Source organism: Neovison vison, chromosome 5, assembly GCF_020171115.1.
Source record: "Neovison vison isolate M4711 chromosome 5, ASM_NN_V1, whole genome shotgun sequence".
NCBI classification, from domain to species: Eukaryota; Metazoa; Chordata; class Mammalia; order Carnivora; family Mustelidae; genus Neogale; species Neogale vison.
The window spans coordinates 13886081-13908604 of NC_058095.1; the positions used below are offsets into that span (position 1 = coordinate 13886081).

The 22524-nt window shown below is 41.2% G+C and overlaps 1 protein-coding gene across 13 annotated transcripts in view; it reads left to right on the forward strand.

Annotated features, from left to right (window-relative positions):
- Positions 1-22524, forward strand: part of BPTF (bromodomain PHD finger transcription factor) — a 158647-nt gene that overhangs the window by 41429 nt on the left and 94694 nt on the right. For all 13 annotated transcript variants that reach the window (XM_044247600.1, XM_044247603.1, XM_044247601.1 and 10 more), the window contains exons 2-3: positions 5329-6151; positions 21169-21392. In XM_044247600.1, the coding sequence (XP_044103535.1) occupies positions 5329-6151; positions 21169-21392 (1047 nt within the window). The remainder of the gene's footprint in view (positions 1-5328; positions 6152-21168; positions 21393-22524) is intronic.

The window sequence follows — 22524 nt, forward strand, 5'->3', positions numbered from 1 at the left end:
GGGAAGCAGGCTCCCCACTGAGCAAGGATTCCAACTCGGGGCTCGATCCCAGGACCCTGGGATCATTACCTGAGCCGAAGGCAGCGGCTTAACCCGCTGAGCCACCCAAGTGCCCCAAGATTTATATATTTTAGAGAGTGTGTGTGCATGTGCCTGTGCGAGCAGGGGGGAGGTCCAGAGGGAGAGCATCTTCAAGCAGACTCCCCGCTGAGTGTGGAGGCTGTGGCAGAGCTGGATCTCACAAGCCATGAGATCACACAACCTGAGCTAAAACCCAGAGTCCAGTACTTAACTGACTGAGCCAGCCAGGTGCCCCTAAATGACTTCTTAGATGAATAATATATTATCCTTGTTCCCTTCTATTTTTTTTCTTTTTGTTTCTAATTTCTTTTCTCAGTGACATACCTTTTTTTTTTTTCTTTTTTTTTAAATTAAGGAAGCTTTATGCCCAGTGTGGGGCTCGAACCGACGACCCTGAGATCAAGAGCCTTATGCTCTATGGACTAAGCCATGGACATTCTGTTCATTGTTCTGTTTTCTCTATTGCTGGTTTTTTCCTTCTCTTAATAATGTATCTTTAAGGGGCACCTGGGTGGCTCAGTTGGTTAAGCAACTGCCTTCAGCTCAGGTCATGATCCTGGAGTCCCGGGATCGAGTCCCATATCAGGCTCCCAGCTCTGCGGAGAGTCTGCTTCTCCCTCTGAACTTCTCCCTCTCATGCTCACTCTCTCTCTCTCAAATAAATAAAATCTTTAAAAAAAAAAATAATGTATCTTTAAGATTTTTCATTTCAGCTTATATGAATTGTACATTATTCTTTTCAGCTGCCTGATTAGATTCCATGGTGTAGATTTTCATAATTCATAATTCATATAAGCATTGATGTCTATCTAGGTTAAAAAGAAAAAAAAAAACCACAGAACTTCAACCCTTACCAAAAAAATTACATTTTTTGTACTTACTTAAATGTGTGTTTGTGTATGTGTGTATCAGTATGATAAATTCTAGGAGGTTGAGTTGTTGGGCCAAAGGGTTATACATTCAGATAGATTTTGCCAAATTGTTGTAAAAAGTTGAAACAGTTTATACTTTTCCAGTAATGCTTCAGAGGAAACTGACCTATGTTTAATGTTAACTTTCAAAAGTGCTCACACTTTCAGTATGTATATAACTATGGTCATATATCGAATAGAAGGTATTTTGTGGTTTCCAGCTACATGTGTAGAGTGTAGAATTTATGGACCTTTTTGGGCTTTTTTCCTTTTACCTCTAATACCAACAGAAAATGAACAGACTTTAGCTTATTATATAAAGTTAAATGAACTGTTAAAGATCACATCTGTACAAGGTTATCCAAACTCTTTCAGAATGTGTGAAAGCTGATGCTTTAAATTTAGACATTAGGGATGTGTGGGTGGCTTTTGGACTCTTGATTTTAGCTCAGGTAATGACTTCAGAGTCGTGAGATCAAGCCCTGCATTGGGCTCCGTGCTGAGCGTGGAGCCTGTTTAGAATTCTTTCTCTCCCTCTCCCACTCTCCTCCTAAAAAAATAATTTAAAAAATAAAATTAAATTAGACATTAAATTAATTTAGACAATATTTTTGTTACTGCTTTACAAATAGATTATTAGCAGCAGTTGTTTTTTTTTTTAACATTAACTACTTTCATTGAAATAGTAAATTATTGCGTTTCTCATAAAAAGCCTACTGGTTACAGTGTCAGATACTTTTTAATGAGTACTCTGCAAGTGATAGAAAACCAATGTGTTCACTTAAGCACAAGGGAAATGATTTTGGTTTCTGTAGCTGGGAAAATCGAAGGATACATTCCACTGAGGACTCCAGAATTATCATATCTTACTTCTGCTTCTGTCTATCATCCTTATTCCCTTCGTCCATGAGGGAAGTAGAGTTGGGTTAGCCACAGACAGCTCTGGCCTCCTTCATGGAAAGAAAGGGCTTCAGACACTTCTCACTTATCATCTGAATATAAGATCCTAGGCAAAGAGTCTTGCTGGGCTGCCCTGGGTCGTATCTCCATGCCAGTGATGAGGAGATGGAATACTGTGATTGGGGACCCCATCAGAGTCACATGGTGTGGGGGAAGGGACATTCTCTGTAGGGAATGATGCTGGGTGATACTTACTAATAAAAGAAATATGCCAGATTCTCTTGATAATAAGAGTTAGGTGTTCAGCTGGGCAGATGGTGTAGATGCCATGAAAAGGTGACCAGGTACAATTTACTTATATCAATCATGATTTTGGGTTACTGGTAATACTGCCTCCAGCATTATGTTACCTTATATTTTAAGGTAATATAATAGAACACAAGGTAACATGGTTTGAAGAAGGCTACAGGAATTCAGAAGAGCCTGGGGAGGTTGGTATAAGCTTTTGCAGGAAATGATAACATGTGGAGTTACATCCCAAGGTGATGGTGGTATATTCCACACCAGTTGATTTCTTTCTTCATAAGGTCACTTGTATCCATCTTTTTGTTGTTCTCACCACCAGAGTCTGAATCCTAGTCTTCATCTTGTGGTTAGTTGCTTCTGGTCTCATTCTATGCAGTGAAGCCAGAGAAGTCTCTCTGGAACATTCTACTCTTTTCTCTGCCCTGTTTAGAAAGCCTGTAACAACCCTCATAACTGCCAGTATAAAGTACTATACGGACTCCCAACCCTGACATTTAAGGACGTCTACATTCTTCTGGTCCTAGAACTGCTTTTCCAGCCTTTCCTTCTGAGATTCTTTCCTTGGATGCTCTTTGACAGCCTTTTGCATAAACATCTAAGAGGAATGCAGGGAGTGTTTTATAAGCAGTTTTGCCTCTGCTGACTTTTGTTTCTTCTCTTATTTGAGGGACTTCCTCTAGGTTTAGTCTTCCTTTTGTTACTTTCTCATTTATATTTATGTAGATAAGTCCCAAATAATTTCCAGGAGACAGTAGAATGGACTGAATTACCCGTCATGGTGATTCTGTGATTTAATTGAATCTGTGAAAACTGCATCTGTGTACCTGGTGTCACATTTGGGAAGTTTGCTGAGATGTAGGCTCCTTTCTCACTATATAGGCTCACCAGCAATGTCTGGCCCAGCGTGATCTCTTGGACATTTTTCTGCAGAAAGTAATGGATATATTTTTACTTGGAAAATATTTTCAGTGAATGAATATTAGGTGTGCATTGTATACATTAAAATACCTTGACTTTTTAGATTCTTTAGCATACTTTTTTCCCCTGGTACATATATGTTTTTAGTTTGCAGGTAATGAGACAAAGCCAGAAGTGAGGGCTCAGGAGTGGGGGAGGGAGCAGGCAGTTAAGAGTTTACCAGTAACCCAAAATCATGATTGGTAAAAATGAATTGTACAAAAATGAATTTAATGTTAATTGATTTTGTTAGAATTATTTCTGATACTTATTTATTTTTTATTCTTAAGTATCTTATTTACTTATTTGTCAGAGCGCTCACAAGCAGGGGGAGCAACAGGCAGAGAGAGAAGAAGATAGAGGGAGAAGCAGGCTCCCCGCTAAGCAAGGAACCCAATGTGGGACTTGATCCCAGGACCCCGCGACCCTAATCTGAGCCAAAGGCAGACTCTGAACCGACGAGCCACCCAGGCATCCCTATTTCTGATATTTAAATAATACATTTCCTGTTCTGTAAACATCATTGGAAAGTATAATAATAATAGTAATTCAGGCATAGCAATTTAGCAGAAACTTGTTTCTTTAAAAAAAAAAAAAAAAGATTTTCTTTATTTATTTGAGAAAGACAGATAGTGACAGCAAGAGAGCACAAGCAGGCAAGAGAGGGAGAAGCAGGCTCCTGCGGAGCATGGAGCCCATCTGACTTGGCTCGATTCTGGGACCCCGGGACCATGACCTGAGTCTAAGGCAGATGCTCAACTGACTGAGCCACCCAGGGGTCCCAGAAACTTGTTTCTTTCAACAAGTTTTCTTATTTGTATAGCAGGGCTTATTAAAATACCTCATGGCGGGGCGCCTGGCTGGCTCAGTTGGTTAGGTGACTGCCTTCGGCTCAGGTCATGATCCTGGAGTCCCAGGATCGAGTCCCACCTTGGGCTCCCAGCTCCATGGGGAGTCTGCTTCTCCCTCTGACCTTCTCCCCTCTCTTGCTCTCTCTCACTCTCAAATAAATAAATAAAATCTTAAAAAAAAAAGATACCTCATAGATTCATTCAGAGAATTAAATGAGGACTGTATGCTTGGTACAAACTAAGTTCTCAAATGTGCTGTATATTGATTTGTTTATATGTATATAATCTTGGACATCACATCTCAAAAATTGGGAACAGGCACCTACAGTTGACTACAACTGACTGCTAAAAAATGTACGTAGTCTGTTGTCCGTTTCCTGCCTGAGCCTCCCTTTTTCCTTCTCCCAGCACTGGGACTCTCCTCCTCTCCTACTTCCTCCTTCCTTTCTGTTTCCGCCCTAACTTTGTGCTTCACCGTGGAACTCCCCTGCTGCGTGGCTCTCGGGAAGCAGCTCTGACAGAGGAAAAGGGGTGCTTCAGCAGAGGACTTCCTGTCTGGTTGTTGAGAGGCATTTGTGAATCGCAGTGGGCGCAGTATGAGCTCTGTTGTGTCTCTTCTCTTACATGGGGACGTTTTTTCTCATTTATGATCTTTGAGATCTTTCATAAACAGTTATTTCTTGTCATGGTTACCTTTACACCAGTCAACCGCTCTAGATAATTGAGAACTGATTATAATTGCAGTTTTTTTTTTTTTTTGTAGTTTGTAATGTAATGGGAAGACTTTGAATTCAGATTTTTTTTTTTTAAAGATTTTATTTATTTATTTATTTGACAGACAGAGATCACAAGTAGGAAGAGAGGCAGGCAGAGAAAGAGGAGGAAGCAGGCTCCCTGCCGAGCAGAGAGCCCGATGCGGGGCTCGATCCCAGGACCCTGGGATCATGACCCGAGCCGAAAGCAGAGGCTTTAACCCACTGAGCCACCCAGGCGCCCCCAGATTTTTTTTATAGACATAAAAATTAGAACTGAATCATTACTCGTTGGTATTATTTTTACTTGACAGTTACTAGAAAAACAAAAGGATGCTTAGCTATGTTTTGAGGTCCAGGTAGGAAAAACTAGAAAACTCTTGTTTTTAGAGACCATGTACTGTATTTGTGGCATACCTGGCTAGCTCAGTGGGAGGGGCGTGTGACGCTTGATCTCAGGGTTGTGAGTTTGAGCCCCTCTTTGGGTGTAAAGATTACTTAAATAAATAAATATTTTAAAAAACAAACCACAATGTACTGATGTAATTATGCCTTTTCTTTTTTTAACAGGTAGGCGAAAACCAAGAGTACATCGGCCTCGTTCTCCGATATTGGAAGAAAAAGACATCCCACCCCTTGAATTTCCCAAGTCCTCTGAGGATTTAATGGTGCCTAATGAGCATATAATGAATGTTATTGCTATCTATGAGGTACTGCGGAACTTTGGCACTGTTCTAAGGTTATCTCCTTTTCGCTTTGAGGACTTTTGTGCAGCTCTCGTGAGTCAAGAGCAGTGCACACTGATGGCGGAGATGCACGTTGTGCTTTTGAAAGCGGTTTTGCGTGAAGAAGACACTTCCAATACTACCTTTGGACCTGCTGATCTGAAAGATAGCGTTAATTCCACGCTGTACTTCATAGATGGGATGACGTGGCCTGAGGTGCTGCGGGTGTACTGTGAGAGTGATAAGGAGTACCATCACGTTCTTCCTTACCAAGAAGCAGAGGACTATCCCTATGGACCAGTGGAGAACAAAATCAAAGTTCTGCAGTTCTTAGTTGATCAGTTTCTTACCACAAATATTGCTCGTGAGGAATTGATGTCTGAGGGGGTGATTCAATATGACGACCATTGTCGGGTGTGTCACAAACTTGGGGATTTGCTTTGCTGTGAGACGTGTTCGGCAGTATACCATTTGGAATGTGTGAAACCACCTCTTGAGGAGGTCCCGGAGGATGAGTGGCAGTGTGAAGTCTGTGTAGCACATAAGGTGCCTGGTGTGACTGACTGTGTTGCTGAAATCCAAAAAAACAAACCATATATTCGACATGAACCTATTGGATATGACAGGAGTCGGAGGAAATACTGGTTCTTAAACCGAAGACTCATAATGTAAGTAAATCTGGTCTTACTTTCTGTATGTATTTAGAATGAAGCCAGTTTCCTTCATGACTGATAAAACAGAGCTCTGCTGCTGATGTAACGTAAACCTTTGTGATTTAATAATGAGTTACCTAGTTAAACAATTTCTGACTTGAAGGAATATGTACATTAAAAGTTTCTTAAATTGGGACACCTGGGTGGCTCAGTTGGTTAAGCCACTGCCTTTGGCTGGGGTCTGATCCCAGGGTTCTGGGATCGAGTCCCACATCGGGCTTCTCGCTCAGCAGGGAGCCTGCTTCTCTCTCTGCCTCTGCCTGCCACTTTGCCTGCTTGTGCTCTCTCTCTGTCTCTCTGACAAATAAATAAATAAAATCTTAAAAAAAAAAGGTTTCTTAAATTGCAAAGAAAGAAAAATGTATGAAAAAAAAGAAAAATTACACACCAGTTATATTAATTTCCTGGGGTAGGAATTAGAGAATATGAGGAGGCAGATGCCACTGTGGGCCCTTCCCTGGTTATGTTCCCTACAGCTTACCCTGAAGTAATCTTCACCCTAATTTTGATGTTAGGATTTTCCTGTTCTCTTTAGCTTTGCTATATCTATAGGTAAAATGGGCTAACAAGAATAAACCAGCTGTCTTACAAAAGATCAGTTAGGTCCTTATTGGTTGTAGTCTTGCAGGAGGAGATAAGCTCAACAGACTCACGGTCGTGGGCTTCTGCTTTTCTGACAGTTTCCAAGAGGCTCTTCCAGGCAGGTCAGTGGGAAGGTCAGGAGGCAGTCTGGAAGAGCACAGCTTGTCCCTCAGTCAGATATTGGGCAGGCTCGTGGTGTGGACTTGGTTTTGACATCTTGTAGAAATATCAGAGTTATTGGACTACTTTGTATTTTCAGCTTCTGAAATCTTCAAAGCCTTCTTTCAGTCTCAGAATTAGGTCCAGTCAGAAAATCTGTGGTGGGATGAAATGAAACATTAGAGCAGGGCATGGAGCAGAGAGCGGGAGCTTCATCAATACCTGGGCAGGCCAAGCCAGCTAGAGAGAAGAATCTTAATTGGTGGCTGAGCCTTTGATTATAAAAGTGGTACAGAGTAAGTAGAGATCCCCCGAGGTTTTCACAGTTGTCTTCTTGCAGTGTTGCTGTTGAGCAATCTGAATCCGTTCATTGATTGTATGTGACTGGTTTGGGCTTAATCTGGAAGCTTATGGAATCTCCTCTTTGGTTGTAGTGTTTTATAGTTTTGGAGTGATATGGTGTTGTGTGTCTTTTCTCATCACTGGTTGTTTTGTGGGTACTTTCTTTTTTTTTTTTTTTTTAAGACTTATTTGACAGAGAAAGACACAGCTGGAGAGGGAACACAAGCAGGGGCAGTGGGAGAGGGAGAAGCAGCCTTCCTGCTGAACAGGGAGCCCAATGCGGGGCTTGATTCCAGGACCCTGGCCTCATACCTGAGCTGAAGGCAGACACTTAACGACTGAGCCACCCAGGCGCCCCTGGTGGGTACTTTCAATCTGGCAGTGGCAGTTGAGTCCTTCAGTTGAGAACTTCTCTTGAGGACTTCCTCCTCTGCTTCTCCCTGCTGTATTTAGCTTGTGCCTTTATTTTATTGAACACTGGACTTCCTATTTTGGTCTTCTGATTTTCTTATCTTTTTTCTCCAGTTTTCCTCTTCGTCTTTGTTCTTTGGGGTGAGAGAGAGAGAGAGTGAGCATGTGTGTGTGTGTATGGGGGTGTTGGCTCAGTTTTTCTAGATTTCCTTATCTTAGTCTTCCAGCCCTATTATTTAGGTTGTTTTGGGTTTTTTTCTATCATATTTTTATTTTCTAAGAGCTCTTTTGTTCTTAGAATCCTCTTCCTTTAAAAAAGTAATAAAATTCTGTTTTTGTTTCATAGATAGTTTTTTCTCTTTTCTGAGGATATTAATGATACTTTTGTGTGTATGAGTATGTGTGTGTTTTTCCCCCTTCTGTGCATAGTCTCTCTTTCTTCTCAGTTGCTTCTTGCTGGGATTTGTTTTGGTCTCTTCCATCCTCAGATTATTAATTCATAATTTTTTAATCGTATTTAACATTGTGGGGTTATACAGCTGATTGGAGGCTCTGAGCAAGAGGGTAGGCCTTACCATTTTTGAGCTTAACCACTGGGTGATTTTATTTTATTGGGCATCACTGATGTCACTCACTGTTTTTAATCCTTCTTGAACTGGACAGATGGCCCAGAGAGGCCTTTCTGGCGTCCTGCTTGGAGTATGAGGATCTGACTGGCATAGCCCCTCAGTGTTTGATTTTCTCTACAGTTAGTACCTTTGTTCACACCTAAGCAGAGAACTGGTAAGCTGGTCCGAAGAACTTCAGTGATCCTCCTTTAGAGACTAAGCATGTAGTGGCTGAAGAGGATGGGTATAGAAGGTCTAGGGATCTGCTCGTTAAGCAGCTTTCAAGCCGTTCTTTGCTGTAGATGCTCCCTTTTCCATTTTCAGTGTCTTTTGGGGACTGTGATTATTGGTTCTCAGTGTCACCCTTTTGGTTTGGGCTTGGGCTTTCTTGGCTCTGCTAACGGCAGTTATCACTCATTCATTTGCTTTCTCCTGCTTCCAAATTTTGTTTGTTGTCTCTGCTCTTTTCTCTATCCTTGTGCCTTTCATGTTTTAACAAATATTTCTTTAGCAGTTCTAAGAGGGTTTCAAGAGGGAAAAAATGAGATGTTTGGATTTAGTCTATTACCTTAATTCAGAAACTGGTAAGAGAAAGAGTATATGAAGTTTTAAAACATGTATTTTGCATCTTTTTTAAAAAAGATTTTATTTATTTATTTAACAGAGAGAGAGAGAGATCACAAGCAGTCAGAAAGGCAGACAGAGAGAGAGGGGGAAGCAGGCTCTCTGCTGAGCAGAGCCCGATGAGGGGCTTGTTCCCAGGACCTGAGATCATGACCAAAGCAGAAGGCAGAGGCTTTAACCCACTGAGCCACACAGGCGTCCCCCTATTTTGCATCTTTTAATTTGGAGTAATGATTTTTTAAAATTTGTATATATTTTTATCTCTCCCCCCCCCACCTACCACATACCTGGATATGGTAGTTATTGTACCATCTTTTTGACCTCTTGCTGTGGAGGTAGTAGCAGGGAAGCTTTTTGTTGACAAGGTCATTACCAATGGTGAGATCACTGTAACCATGTTTTGGGTTGAAGTTTAATGCTATATTTCATTTTAAGTGAAAAGTCAGTGACACTGCCCATTAGGGAGGCTAGTGCATGTCTTTTTCTATAGACACTCAGTAGTTAACTCTATCTCAAATGCCCTCTCAAAAGGCCCAGAGTCCTTGGAATCTCTTTGAACAAATTAGGAAGTAAGTGAAATGTATTCTGTGGTCCTGTTTTCCCTCTTTATACTTCCCTTCCCTATCCTGTCCTCCCTCTTCCTCTTGGATGTTCATTCTCCCTGCTTCTCACTTCCTTCTCTGCCCTGCCCTTTTGGGCCAGAGACATGAGAAAGGTTCTTTGTACTCCCCCCCCCCAAAAAATAAAAGATTTTATTTATTTGACAGAGAGAGAGAGAGAGAAAGAGAGAGTGAGATCAAAAGCAGGAAGGCAGAGAGAGAGGGGGAAGCAGGCTCCCTGCCAAGCAGAGAGCCCAGTGTGGGGCTTGATCCCAGGACCCTGAGCCAAAGGCAGAGGCTTAACCCACCGAGCCACCCAGATGCCCCAGCTTTGTTCAAATATTGATTAACCTTGACATTTATAAGATTTATCACAAATAATCGTAAGGTCTAGACCCAGGGTTTTAGGGACCCAATGGTGGAACCAGTAGGTGCTGAACTAGTAGTGAATAGCCAGAAACATTTATTGAGTACTAATATGTGCCTCACAGTGTTCTAAGCATTATATTTATGGTTTTTTTTTTAAATTAATAATTGCAACAACCTAGTAATGTAGGTATTATTTTTGTCTGCATTTTATAGATGAAGAGACTAAAGCTCATAGAGGTTAAATAACTTGCTCTAGGGCTTGCCCAAGACTGTCTGACTGTTAGTAAGTGGGACCTGGAATTTTTTCTCAGAACCTATAGAATATTTTCGTTTGACTAATTGTATACTATTGTGTAGTTTTCAAGGCATCCTCTTGAGATGCCTGCAACTTACATTGTTTTAGTTGTTAAAATCAATGCTTACGACTGTGGTTGGGGGTGGGTGGAGATAATATACTGACTTTTGCTATACCTGGGCTGGGTATTTCTGAGACCTTTAAAAATTTGAGACAGAGGCATTTTTTGAATATAAGTGGCATTCCAAAGAAGTTCTGTTCCCTGATAAATCAGTATTAGTATTTAAAACAACACTCAGGGGACGCCTGGGTGGCTCAGTGGGTTAAAGCCTCTGGCTTTGGCTCAGGTCATGATCCTGGGGTCATGGGATCGAGCCCCGAATCGGGCTCTCTGCTTGGCAGGGAGCCTGCTTCCTCCTCTCTCTCTGCCTGCCTCTCTGCCTACTTGTGATTTCTGTCTGTCAAATAAATAAATAAAATCTAAAATAAATAAATAAATAAAACACTCAGGCAAGTAGGAGAGAAGATTCTTTAAATGTAGTTAAATGTGTGTGAACCTTTATAATTACATGAGTCAAAGGACTTAGGTTATGTTTGAAGTACTTGTGGATGGATTTTTTTTTTTTAACGATTCTACTCATTTATTTGTCAGAGAGAACAAGAGAGTGAACATAAGCAGGGAAAACAGAAGGCAGAGGCAGAAGCAGGCTCCCTGCTGAGCAAGGAGCCCTATGTTTGGGATCATGACCTGAGTCAGGCGTCCCAAGTGGTTGGATTTTGGTATATTATTGATGAGATGAAATAATCTGCTTTTCTAAATTGAATAGTAAACGTCTTTAAGTTCTATATTTGGCCGTGAAACTATTCACTTAATTTATTTTCTTTGGAAGTTTTACTCATTCCCTGAAATAGCCTTAAAAAAAATATATATATATATATATATATATATATATATATTTTTTTTTTTTTTTTTTAAATTAAACTCTGTGCCTAATATGGGCTTGAACTCATGATCCCAAGATCAAGAGTTAGGTGCTCTAGCTACTGAGACAGCCAGTTGCTCCTGAAATTGCCTTTCTTGATGCATAATAAAGTACACGAAATTTAGTGAAGATTTTAGGGAGATAAGGATTTCTTTTCTTCATGCTGTGATTTTTGACTATTCTCTTTATAAAGTTAAATACAAAACTTGAAATATCATTGTAAGTGGTAATTAATGTCAATAATCTCAGTAAATCAAAGATTTTACATCTTTTTTAAAAGTTAGATTAAAACAATTTCAGTTTGATGCCCTCTTGTGGTAGATTATATGTGGATTCCTGGTGAAACTTGAAGTCATGTAAATTGTTCAGTTGACTGGATGGAGATTTGGTGTATCCTCTCCCTGGAAGCTTAAAATGATGAGTCAACAGACCTATTGCCCAAAGGGGGGCATACCCAAAATAAAGTGTGGAGTGTGAACAGTATTTTTATAAGGATTGATTTATTTATTTGAGAGTGTAGAGCATGTTGTCCATATGCATGCATGGTGGGAGGGGCAGAGGGAAAGGGAGAGAGAAACTCCTGCAGACTCAGCTGAGCACGGAGCCCAGGTCAGGGCTTGATCTCCCAGCCCTGCGATCACAAGCTGAGCTGAAATCAAGAGTTGGACGCTGAACCAGCCACGCTACCCACGTGCCCCAGTAGTGAACAGTTTTCAGTTGCAGTGCTATTAGTTTATGCAGACTTAAGTTTTTCTGCTACTGCTTTTATTTAATACTCATTTAAAAATATGTTATTTGTATAGGTTAGTGAAGCATGTAATAAAAGAAAGGTTCTTATGTGAATCTATCTAAGGAACTAAACACTGAGCAATCATCTTAGAGATCGCTTTTAATCCAATATATATAAAAAGGCCAATCTTTCCTTTTTCTTTTTTTTTAAAGATTTTATTTACTTGACAGAGAGAGATCACAAGTAGGCAGAGGGGCAGGCAGAGAGAGAGAGAGGAGGAAGCAGGCTCCCTGCTGAGCAGAGAGCCCGATGTGGGACTCGATCCCAGGATCCTGAGATCATGACCTGAGCCGAAGGCAGCGGCTTAACCCACTGAGCCACCCAGGCGCCCTGGGCCAGTCTTTCTTAATTATGGCATCCATCCTATCCTTTGCTCTAAAATTGGGACAATTAGTAAAACAGGAATTGCCAGATTAGCACCTTTTCTTGTCACTATTCATTCTGGGTAAAATTACCTTGAACACAACACAATTAAAGCTGTTTTGAAGGGGGCCACCTAGCTGGCTCAGTCAAATTACATGTGACTCTTGATCTCAGGGTCGTGGGTTTGAGTCCCACATTGTGGGTAGAGATTATTTAAATAAGTAAATAAACTTAAAAACTTTCTTTCTTTTTTTCATTTTTCAAATAGACTAAATTATACTGTTAAATCTATGCTGCTTTGCACCTGTACCTCCCCATTCTAGATGTAAGCCACCTATTTACTTGCTGGCTTAGTTGCCATCAAACCTATATCCATAAGCCTTCTGCCCATGTCCAGTTCTGTATATTCCAAGTCTCCGGACATGTTCACAGAGCAGGCACCTCAAATACAACTTGTCCAAAACTGAACTCATCACTTCCACCCCTTACCTACCTTTCATCCACGGATCCCATCATGGTAAATGGGACCACCATTGTACCAGCTGTTCAAGCAAGAAACATGGGGATAGGCTTTTGTCCAGTATTGTTTGCTATACCTTTTCATTACCTCTTTTTTTTTTTTTTTTAATTTTAAAGATTTACTTATTTATTAGAGAGAGTGAGAGAGCACAAGCAGGGGGAGCTGCAGAGGGAGAGGGAGATAGGCTTTCTGCTGAGCAGGAAGCCTGACTAGGAACTCCATCCCAGGACACCGATATCATGACCTGGGCCTAAGGCCGATGCTTAACCTACTGGGCCACCAGGGCACCCCCTCTTTTCATTACCTCTTAAGTATTGAATCTGATTTTCTCCATTCTCAACTATCCTTGCTCTAATACAAGCCAGCATGATCTTGGTTAGACTACTTCAGTAGCCTCCAAACTGGTCTATATGTAACTCCCCATTCCCCAGTTCTAGTCTGTTTTTCATAGCTGGATGATTTTTTTTAAAAATTGTTTTTATTTTTTAAGATTTTATTTATTTACGAGAGAGAGAGCGAGAGTGTGCTCAAGCACGAGCTGGGTAGGGGAGTTGAAAAGGAGAAGCAGATGACCCACTGAGAGCAGAGCCTGTTGCGGGCCTTGGTCCCACGACCCTGGGATCATGACTTGAGCCGAAAGCAGATGCTTAACTGCCTGAGCCACCCAGGCGCCTCTGGGTGATTTTTTAAAGGAGCAGCTTTGATCAGTTTTTTTTTTTCCCCTAAAGTTGAAAAACCTTTTAGTTACTTCCATTTGCTCTTAACAGAAAGTTCAGTTCCCTGATTCTGTATGTACATTTAATTCGCTTGCTTTCCACCACTCAAAACACAATAAGTAAAAACCAAACTAAAATTTTCAAAACCTTTTTGGGCTCACTTATCCTTCACATTCTCACCTATGTATGCCATTTCCTACGGCTTTCTCTCTCAGAACCTGTTTCACTCTTGCACCCTAAAAGACTTCTCCATTTTTGGGGCACCTGGGTGGCTTAGTGCGTTAAGGCCTCTGCCTTCGGCTCAGGTCATGGTCTCAGGGTCCTGGGATCGAGCCCCACATCTGGCTCTCTGCTCAGCAGGGAGCCTGCTTCCTCCTCTCTCTCTCTGCCTGCCTCTCTGACTACTTGTAATCTCTATCAAATAAATAAAATAAAATCTTAAAAAAAAAAGAAACCTTAAGACTTCTCCTTTTTTAAAAAAACAAAACAAAAACACCCATCCCACTTGTAATTATTATTATTATTTTTAAGAGTTTATTTTTGTGCAAGAGTGAGAGAGAGTGCACGCGGGGAGGGGGGAGGGGGGAGAGGGTAGGGGGAGAGGCAGGGGGAGGGGAGAGGGAGAAGTAGACTGACTCCCTGCTGAGCAGGGAGCCTGATGTGTGGTCCATCCTGGGACCCTGGCATCAGGACCTGAGGCAAGGCAGACACTTAACCAACTGAGCCACCCAGGTGCCCTGTAATTATTTGTTTTAAGGTAGATTATCACATACTTCATAAGTTGAAAATAATAACAACTCTGCATATTGCATCTGTAAGTGTCGGTGCCGCCACGGTTTTAAGTACTTTAAGTATTCGGATTTACTTAATCCTCACAACAGCATTTTGTTATATGTAGTGTAACCCCATTATTCAGATGGAGAAGCTGAGGCATAGAGAGGTTAAATAATTTATTCAGCACCACACAATTAGCAGTAAGCCCCAGAGTCAGGATTCAGTCCCAGGGATTCTGGCTCCAGAATGTAGTCCTAACCCACTCGGCTGCCCGACCTGGCTGTTGCTTTCATTGCTAAATCGATATCTCATTAGTTTCTTGTGGCTGCAGTAACAAAGGACCACGGACAATGTGTTAGAAACTTATTCTCTCACAGTTATGGAGGCTAGAAGTCTAAAATCAAGGCATCAGTGGGGCCATGTTCCTTCTGGAAGTTCTAGGAAAGAATCCGCTCTTTTCTTTCCAGCTTCTAGTGGCCCAAGTGTTTCTCGGCTTCTTAGCAGCAGAATTCCAGTCTCTCCCTACCTCTGTCTCGTTGAGGCAGTCTGAGCCTTTTCTTTCCGGTACCTCCAGGTTCTTCCAGCCTCTTCCCATCACCCGGTTCTACAGCCACTTTCACATTCTTAGGTACTTGTTAGAACAGCACTCCCATTTCCCTGACACCCAAATCTGAGTTTCCTAGGGCTGTCGTAACAAACTACCATAAACGGAGTCACTTAAAAAACAACAGGAGTTTGGGCGCCTGGGTGGCTCCGTGGGTTAAGCCACTGCCTTCGGCTCAGGTCATGATCTCAGGGTCCTGGGATCGGGTCCCGCATCGGGCTCTCTGCTCTGCAGGGAGCCTGCTTCCTCCTCTCTCTCTCTCTGCCTGCCTCTCTGCCTACTTGTAATCTCTCTCTGTCAAATAAATAAATAAAATCTTTAAAAAAAAAACAAAAAAAACACAGGAGTTGGTTCACAGTTTTGAAGGCCAGAAGTTGAAAACCTCAGTGTCAGCAGGATTGGTTCTTTCTGGAGACCCTCAGGGAGACTGTTCCAAGCTCTAGTGGTTGCTGGCTATCCTTGACATTTCTTGGCTTATAGACAGATGGGTCACATGACTCTCTGCCTGCATCTTCACGTCACCTTTCCTGTGTCTTTCTCTGTGTCCTCTCTTCCACTTACAAGGATACCTGATTTCTTTCTTTTTTTAAAGGATTTTCTTTTTTAAAAAGATTTTATTTTCTTATTTGAGAGAGAGAGAGCATATGTGCAGACTCACGGAGCAGGAGAAGGAGAAGCAGATTCCCCACCAAGCAGAGAGCCCAACGTGGGGCTTGATCCCAGGACCCTGAGACCATGACTGGAGCTGAAGACAGAGGCTTAACTGACTGAGCCACCCAGGCACTCCAGGATTTATTTATTTTTCTTTTATTATTTATTTATTTATTTGAGAGCAAGAGCGAGAGAGAGAGAGAGAGAGAGAGGAGGGGTACCGGGAAAGGGAGAGAGAATCCCAAGCAGACTCCTTGTTGAGTACAGAGCCCCACGTGGGCCTCTATCTCATGACCCTGAGATCATGACGTGAGCCAAAATTAAGAGTTGAATGCCTAACTGACTGAGCCACCCAGTTGTCCCCTCTGTTTTGTTTTGTTTTTTTAAGGATTTATTTTAGAGAGAGTGTGTATGCCCAAGAAGGGAGAAGGGCAGAGGGAGAGAGAGAATCTCATGCAGACTCAGCGGTGTTTGATCTCATGACCCTGATCATGACCCAGGCCGAAATTAAGTCCAATGCTTAATTGGCTGAACCACCTAGGCTTCCCAAAGATACCAGATTTCATTTTAAGATCTTTAGCTAGTTACATTTGCAAAGACCCTTTTTCCAAGTAAGGTCACATTCTGAGGTTTTAGGTGGACATGAATTTTGGAGGGATACTATTCAACCCACTACTAGTGTTCCTCACTCAAGTTTCTATGGTTTGTGTTTTTGTTTTTTTTTTTTTAAATGAAACTTGAAACTTACTATTAGTCATTAACTTCCTACTTATCTTGCATGAGTAAAAGCCAAACAAACTTTAAAATGGAGACCTTTAATATTTATGTTTGCTGTTAATTATATTTTTGGCAAATGTTTTCATTCCAACCTGTCTTCTGCCATCTGTGAGTTCCTTTGAGCTGGTTAGTGTCTTTCTGAAAGCCAGGCCAGTTTGGGTGTACAGAAGGAACATTGTAGGCACTGTAGGAACAGAGCTTGTACAGAAACCACATTTTAACCCCAAACCAAATATATATACAAATCAATGTATATTTGTATAAGAGCTTTTGTCACTTTTATGATTAGAACAAATAATTTTGATTACATAAGCTATGTTAATGTGCCTAAGTCCATAAAGATTGGGACAGCTTTTCATGGGGTACCTGACTGGCTCAGTCATTAGAGCATGGGCCTCTTGATCTCAGGGTCATGAGTTTGAACCCCATGTTTGGCACAGATGTTACTTTTAAAAAAAAGAAAAGAAGAGAAAAACAGCTTTTCTCTGAAAACATTAGCAGTTGTTCACTCTGTTTTGTTACTTTATGCTTTTAACAAATTTATCCTTCTACAGCTTTAAGAAGAAAAAAATTGTCAATGTGGGCACCTGGGTGGCTCAGTGGGTTAAGCCTTGCCTTTGGCTCAGGTCCTGATCCCAGAGTCCTGGGATGGAACCCCGCATCGGGCTCTCTGCTCAGCAGGGAGCCTGTTTTCCTCCTCTCTCTCTGCCTGCCTCTCTGCCTGCTTTTGATCTCTGTCTGTCAAATAAATAAATAAATAAAAATATTAAAAAAAATTGTCAATGTTGTAGATGACCGTCGAACAGAATCAGAAATAGTTTTCAGGTGCCACACTTACAGAGGGACATTGAGGTGAAGAATATCAGATTTGTGAAGACTGGAAAATGTGCTATAAGAAATGATTAAAGTATTTGAGCATGTTTGGCCTGAAAAGAGAGAGTAAAATTGTAGATGTTGTGAACAATTTGAAGGATTGTGTGTGGAGGAGGTGTTAAGTTTATTTCACATAACTCCAGCAGGCAGAATCAGGACTAATTGATAGAAGCACTAGGTTTGTGTTATCTCATTAAAAGGAAGAACTTTCCGGGGTGCCTGGGCAGCTCAGGTTAAGGGTCTGACTCTTGATCTCATCTCAGGTCTTGACCTCAGGGTTGGAAGTTCACACCCCATGACCTTTAAAAAAAAAAAAAGGAAGAGTTTTCTGCTATATGAAGTAGTGAGTTCTCTTTTAAGATGAACATTAAGATTAAAATTGAAATTAAGGGGTGCCTGGGTGGCTCATTTGGTTGGGCATCTGACTTTGGCTTAGGTCATGGTTCCCTGCTGGGCAGGGTATCTGCTTTTCCCTTTGCTTCACCCCCCTGGCTTGTGCTCTCTCACTTGCTCACTCTCTCCCCCTCTCTCAAGTAAATAAACAAAATCTTTAAAAAAAATTGAAATTAAGTATTCTTTCTTTATTTTTTTTAAAGATTTTATTTATTTGACAAGAGATCACAAGTAGGAAGAGAGGCAGGCAGAGAGAGGGAGAAGCAGGCTCTCCGCAGAGCAGAGAGCCTGATGCGGGCCTCGATCCCAGGACCCCAAGACCACAACCAACCAAAGGCTTAACCCACTAAGCCACCCAGGCGCCCATGTTCTCTGTTTAGATAGAAATTATGCAAGTGACGGTATAGATTAAGTCAGCTATGTTAGGAACCCTTTCAATAGTAGTGAGTTACTTGAGAAAATAGAATGTCCATTTAATTAAGTTCGTTCCCATACCATCTCATTTTCATGTTGAAATCTTACACTTGTAAGTTATGTTTTCTACCCCAAGAATGTTTTTCTTGTTTCATTGAAATTTGGTAGATTTTCCTGAATAAAAAGGAAAAAGGAATTAGTAAAAGAAAGAATTCAGCATCTTTATAACAAGTGAATCCTTTAAATTATTTTTTTAGGAAATAACCAGGCTGTCCTGTAACTCTTACACTCAGTCAAAGCTCACTTAAGTACTTTCTGATTTGATATTATCACTTAATTACATTTTTGATACAGTATTGCCTTTTAAAAGTATTTTATTAGTCTTTTTGATTAGAGGACTCTGACATCTTTAACACTGTAAATTGGAATAAGACTGCTGTCATCGCTCAGTCATAAGTCAGAAATACCAATTATAGAGAGAAATTGAAAGCAGATTTTTTAAAAAATGATTTTCGGCAGTTTTTTTAGAAAGCTTCTAATAGAACAATATGCTAATTTCATATGTCAGCAGATGCTGATTTGAATGCAGAAAATGAGGGGCTAGCTTGGGAGTGTGTGCGACTCTTGATCTTGAGATTGAGTTTGAGCCCCACCTTGGGGGTAGAGATTACTTAAATTTAAAAAAAAATTTTTTTTTAAAGAGCAAAGTGAGATAACATTCATTAATCCTTTTTTTTTCATTTTTTATAATTTTGATATCCATTTATTTATCCATGACTTAATATGTCCCTCCTTTCTTCAGAATTACTGAATGGCTCATTCCTGGAGTTCTACTCAGTTTTTATTTACTTACTACCGTAATAGTAACAATATTTTATTTTTATTGATTACTAAAAATGTGCCTCGGTGCTACGATCTATACCTTATTTTATTTTATTCTTTTACAATCTGTGCCTTATTATAATACCTTTAATTCTTACAGTGGCCCTGAAAGCGTTACAATTATCCCCATTTTCTCAGCAAGGTAAATAAAATGGCTCAGAAACCCAGAGAGTTGTGTCTTGCCCACATTTGCATATCTTATAAATGCCTGAGTATTTTAAAGCCAGGTTTTTCTTTTTTTTTTTCTTTTCCTTTTTTCTTTCCTTTTTCTTTCTTTCTTTCTGACTTTATTTATTTGACAGAGAGAGACACAGGAGAAAGGGAACACAAATGGGGAATGGGAGAGGGAGAGGCAGGCTTCCTGCTGATCGAGCCTGTTGCAGGGCTCCATCCCAGGGTTCTGGGACCTGAGTGGAAGGCAGACGCTTAAGGACTGAGCCACCCAGGTGCCCTGAAACCAGGTCTTTCTTAAAGCCCAGTTCTTTCAGCTCTGTGAGTTTGCTATTGAATAGACAGGAAAGTTAGACTCTCTCATCAGGTAACTCACACATGCTCCTGAATTCCTTTTGAATGTGAGAAGAAATACTGTCATACGTATTTCTGAAAGTCCAATCCTAGCCATGCATTTACCTTGTGTTTTTAGTTGACATCTACAGCTACATTACAAGTGATTGGGACCATTGGAGAGATGCAAGCAGGACAGGAAGTTGCTCTTCTCTCCAATTTGAACTTTGTCCATAAGAAAGGAAGAGAGAAGAGACATTATTACTCACAGAGTTGACTCCTTCAAGGACCAGAATTTAGCAGAGCATGTATATCATGTTGATGGAAATGTTCTAAACTGGATTGTAACGTCAGCCTGCTCTGTTCTGCCATGCACTGACCATAACTTAAGTATTTCTGGTTCAGATTCCATTCATGTGGTTCAGTGATGATCTCAAAGTCAACTGACGTATAAGCAAGACTGTCTTCCAGCAAGTACTTACACACTCTGAATTGTGAGGTCCTGTTTCTGTATGTTTCTAGATATCTATCTACCTACCTTTCTTTTCTTTTCTTTCTTTCTTTCTTTCAAGATTTTATTTATTTGACAGAGAGAGAGAGAGATTATAAGTAGGCAGAGAGGCAGGCAGAGGGCGGGAGGGGGGCTGGGGGCCGGGAAGCGGGCTCCCTGCTGAGCAGAGAGCCCAATGCGGGGCTCGATCCCAGGACCCTGAGACCATGACCTGAGCCGAAGGCAGAGGCTTAACCCACTGTGCCACCCAGGCACCCCTCTTTCTTTCTTTTTTCAAGATTGATTTATTTATTTTAGAGAAAGAGCGCATGTGGGGGGGGGTAGCAGAGGGAGAGGGTAGAGAGAATCTTCCATCAAACTCCCCAGTGGGCAAGGAGCCTGGCGCAGGCCTCAGTCCCAGGACCCTGAGATCATCTTCTGAGCTGAAATCAAGAATTGACTGCCGAACCAACTGAACCACGCAGGCGTCCATAGATAATCTTCCTTTGCTGCTATACTAATTCCTTTCTTTCCACTATTTTTCTTTTTTAAAGGTTTTATTTAATTTTTGTTTTTATTTTGCTAGAACGAGCTGGGAGGGGCAGAGAGAGAGAGAGGGAAAGAGACCAAATCCCAAGCAGACTCCATACTGAGCACTGAACGCACTGTGGGGCTCCATCTCATGACCCCGAGATCAGGACCTAAGATGAAACCAAGAGTTAGACGCTCAACTGCCCGAGCGACCCAGGCTCTCCATCCTCTCTCTCCACTATTTCTCACAGATTGTTTTATCTTAAGCTACTGTGGGCTAGGAAATCAAAATAATTAGAGTTTGCTCAATGAAAGTTAAAGTAACTTGAGTTTGAATGAGACTTGAGGGGATTTCTTGTGAGCAAATATACTGAGCTTTAGTGGGCAGAATTTGTGTTACATTTTCTTTTTTTTAAAAGATTTTATTTATTTATTGGTCAGAGACAGAGAGAGAGCGAGAGCGAGCGAGCACAGGCAGACAAAGAGGCAGGCAGAGGCAGAGGGAGAAGCAGGCTCCCTGCCGAGCAAGGAGCTCGATGTGGGACTCGATCCCAGGACCCCGGGATCATGACCTGAGCCGAAGGCAGTTGCTCAACCAACTGAGCCACCCAGGCGTCCCTGTGTTACATTATTTTAACCTTCACTGGATAGATGGCAGTTGTCAGATCAGTGCCGTTATGTCTAACACAGAGAGTGTTTTTGTACTTCTTTTAAACAGAGAAGAAGATACAGAAAATGAGAATGAGAAGAAAATTTGGTACTACAGCACAAAGGTCCAGCTTGCAGAATTAATTGACTGTCTAGATAAAGATTACTGGGAAGCAGAACTTTGCAAAATTCTGGAAGAAATGCGGGAAGAAATCCACCGGCACATGGATATAACTGAAGACTTGACCAATAAGGCTCGGGGCAGTAACAAATCCTTTCTGGCGGCAGCTAATGGTGAGAGGGAAATTTTCTCAATTTGCTTGTTATTAAATTTAGGATTAACTCTTGCTATGAAATCCCTGTAAAACTTGAAATCATTAAAATTTCAAGTTATATATATTTTAATTCTCTGTTTTTTCTTTTTAAATATCTTATTTGAGAGAGTGAGCAGGAAAGCACAAGCAAGGGAGCAGCAGAGGGACAGGGAGAAGCAGACCCCCCCGCTAAGCAGGGAACCCGACATGAGGCTCGATCCCAGGACACTGGGATGATGACCTGAGCAAAGGCAGACATTTAACTGACTGAGCCACCCAAGCACCTCAGTACTCTGTTTTCTTTTTCCTAAGGAATCTTGTTCATCCCAACATAAATTAGGGATTTTATGCATTTTAGCCTTTAGTATCTTACCATGGTCATTACTAAAAATTTTTTTTTTCTTTAATTCGGGTATCTTACTGAGAATCCTACTTCTATTTATTTATTTATTTAAACTATTTATTTATTAGAGAGGGAGAGAGCCCGAGTGGGGTGAGGAGCAGAGAGGGAGAAGCAGGCTCCCCACTGAGCAGGGAGCCAGACTCAGGGCTCAGTCTGGGGACTCTGGGATCATGACCAAAGCCAAAGGCAGATGCTCAACCTACCTCAGTAGGTAGTAGACCCAGGCATCCCGCGAATCCTACTTTTAATTATGAGAAAGAGTATTCTTTTAAAAGATACTCTTTGCTTTTTTTTTAAATAAAACTTTCGATTTTAGAATAGTTTTATAGTTACAGAAAGGTTGCTGAGGTAGAACGGAGGGTTCCAGATTCCCTGCACCAGGTTTCCCCTATTATTAGCATCTTACATTGGTGTGGCACATTTGTCATAAGTAGTGAACCTATATTGATAACATTATGATACCTTAATCTATACTTTATTCTGTTTTCTTATTTTTACTGGTAACCTTTCTCTGTCTCACGATCCCATCCAGGCTACCACACTGTATTTACTTATGTCTGTTTAGGTACCTCTAGACTGTCACATTTTCTCCAACTTTTTATATTTTTGATGACTTTGATGGTTTTGAGGAGTACTGGCCAGGTATTTAATATTATATGTGCTGCCGAAGCCAGCACTGGCCAGGTAATTAACAGAAGGCCCTCAAATG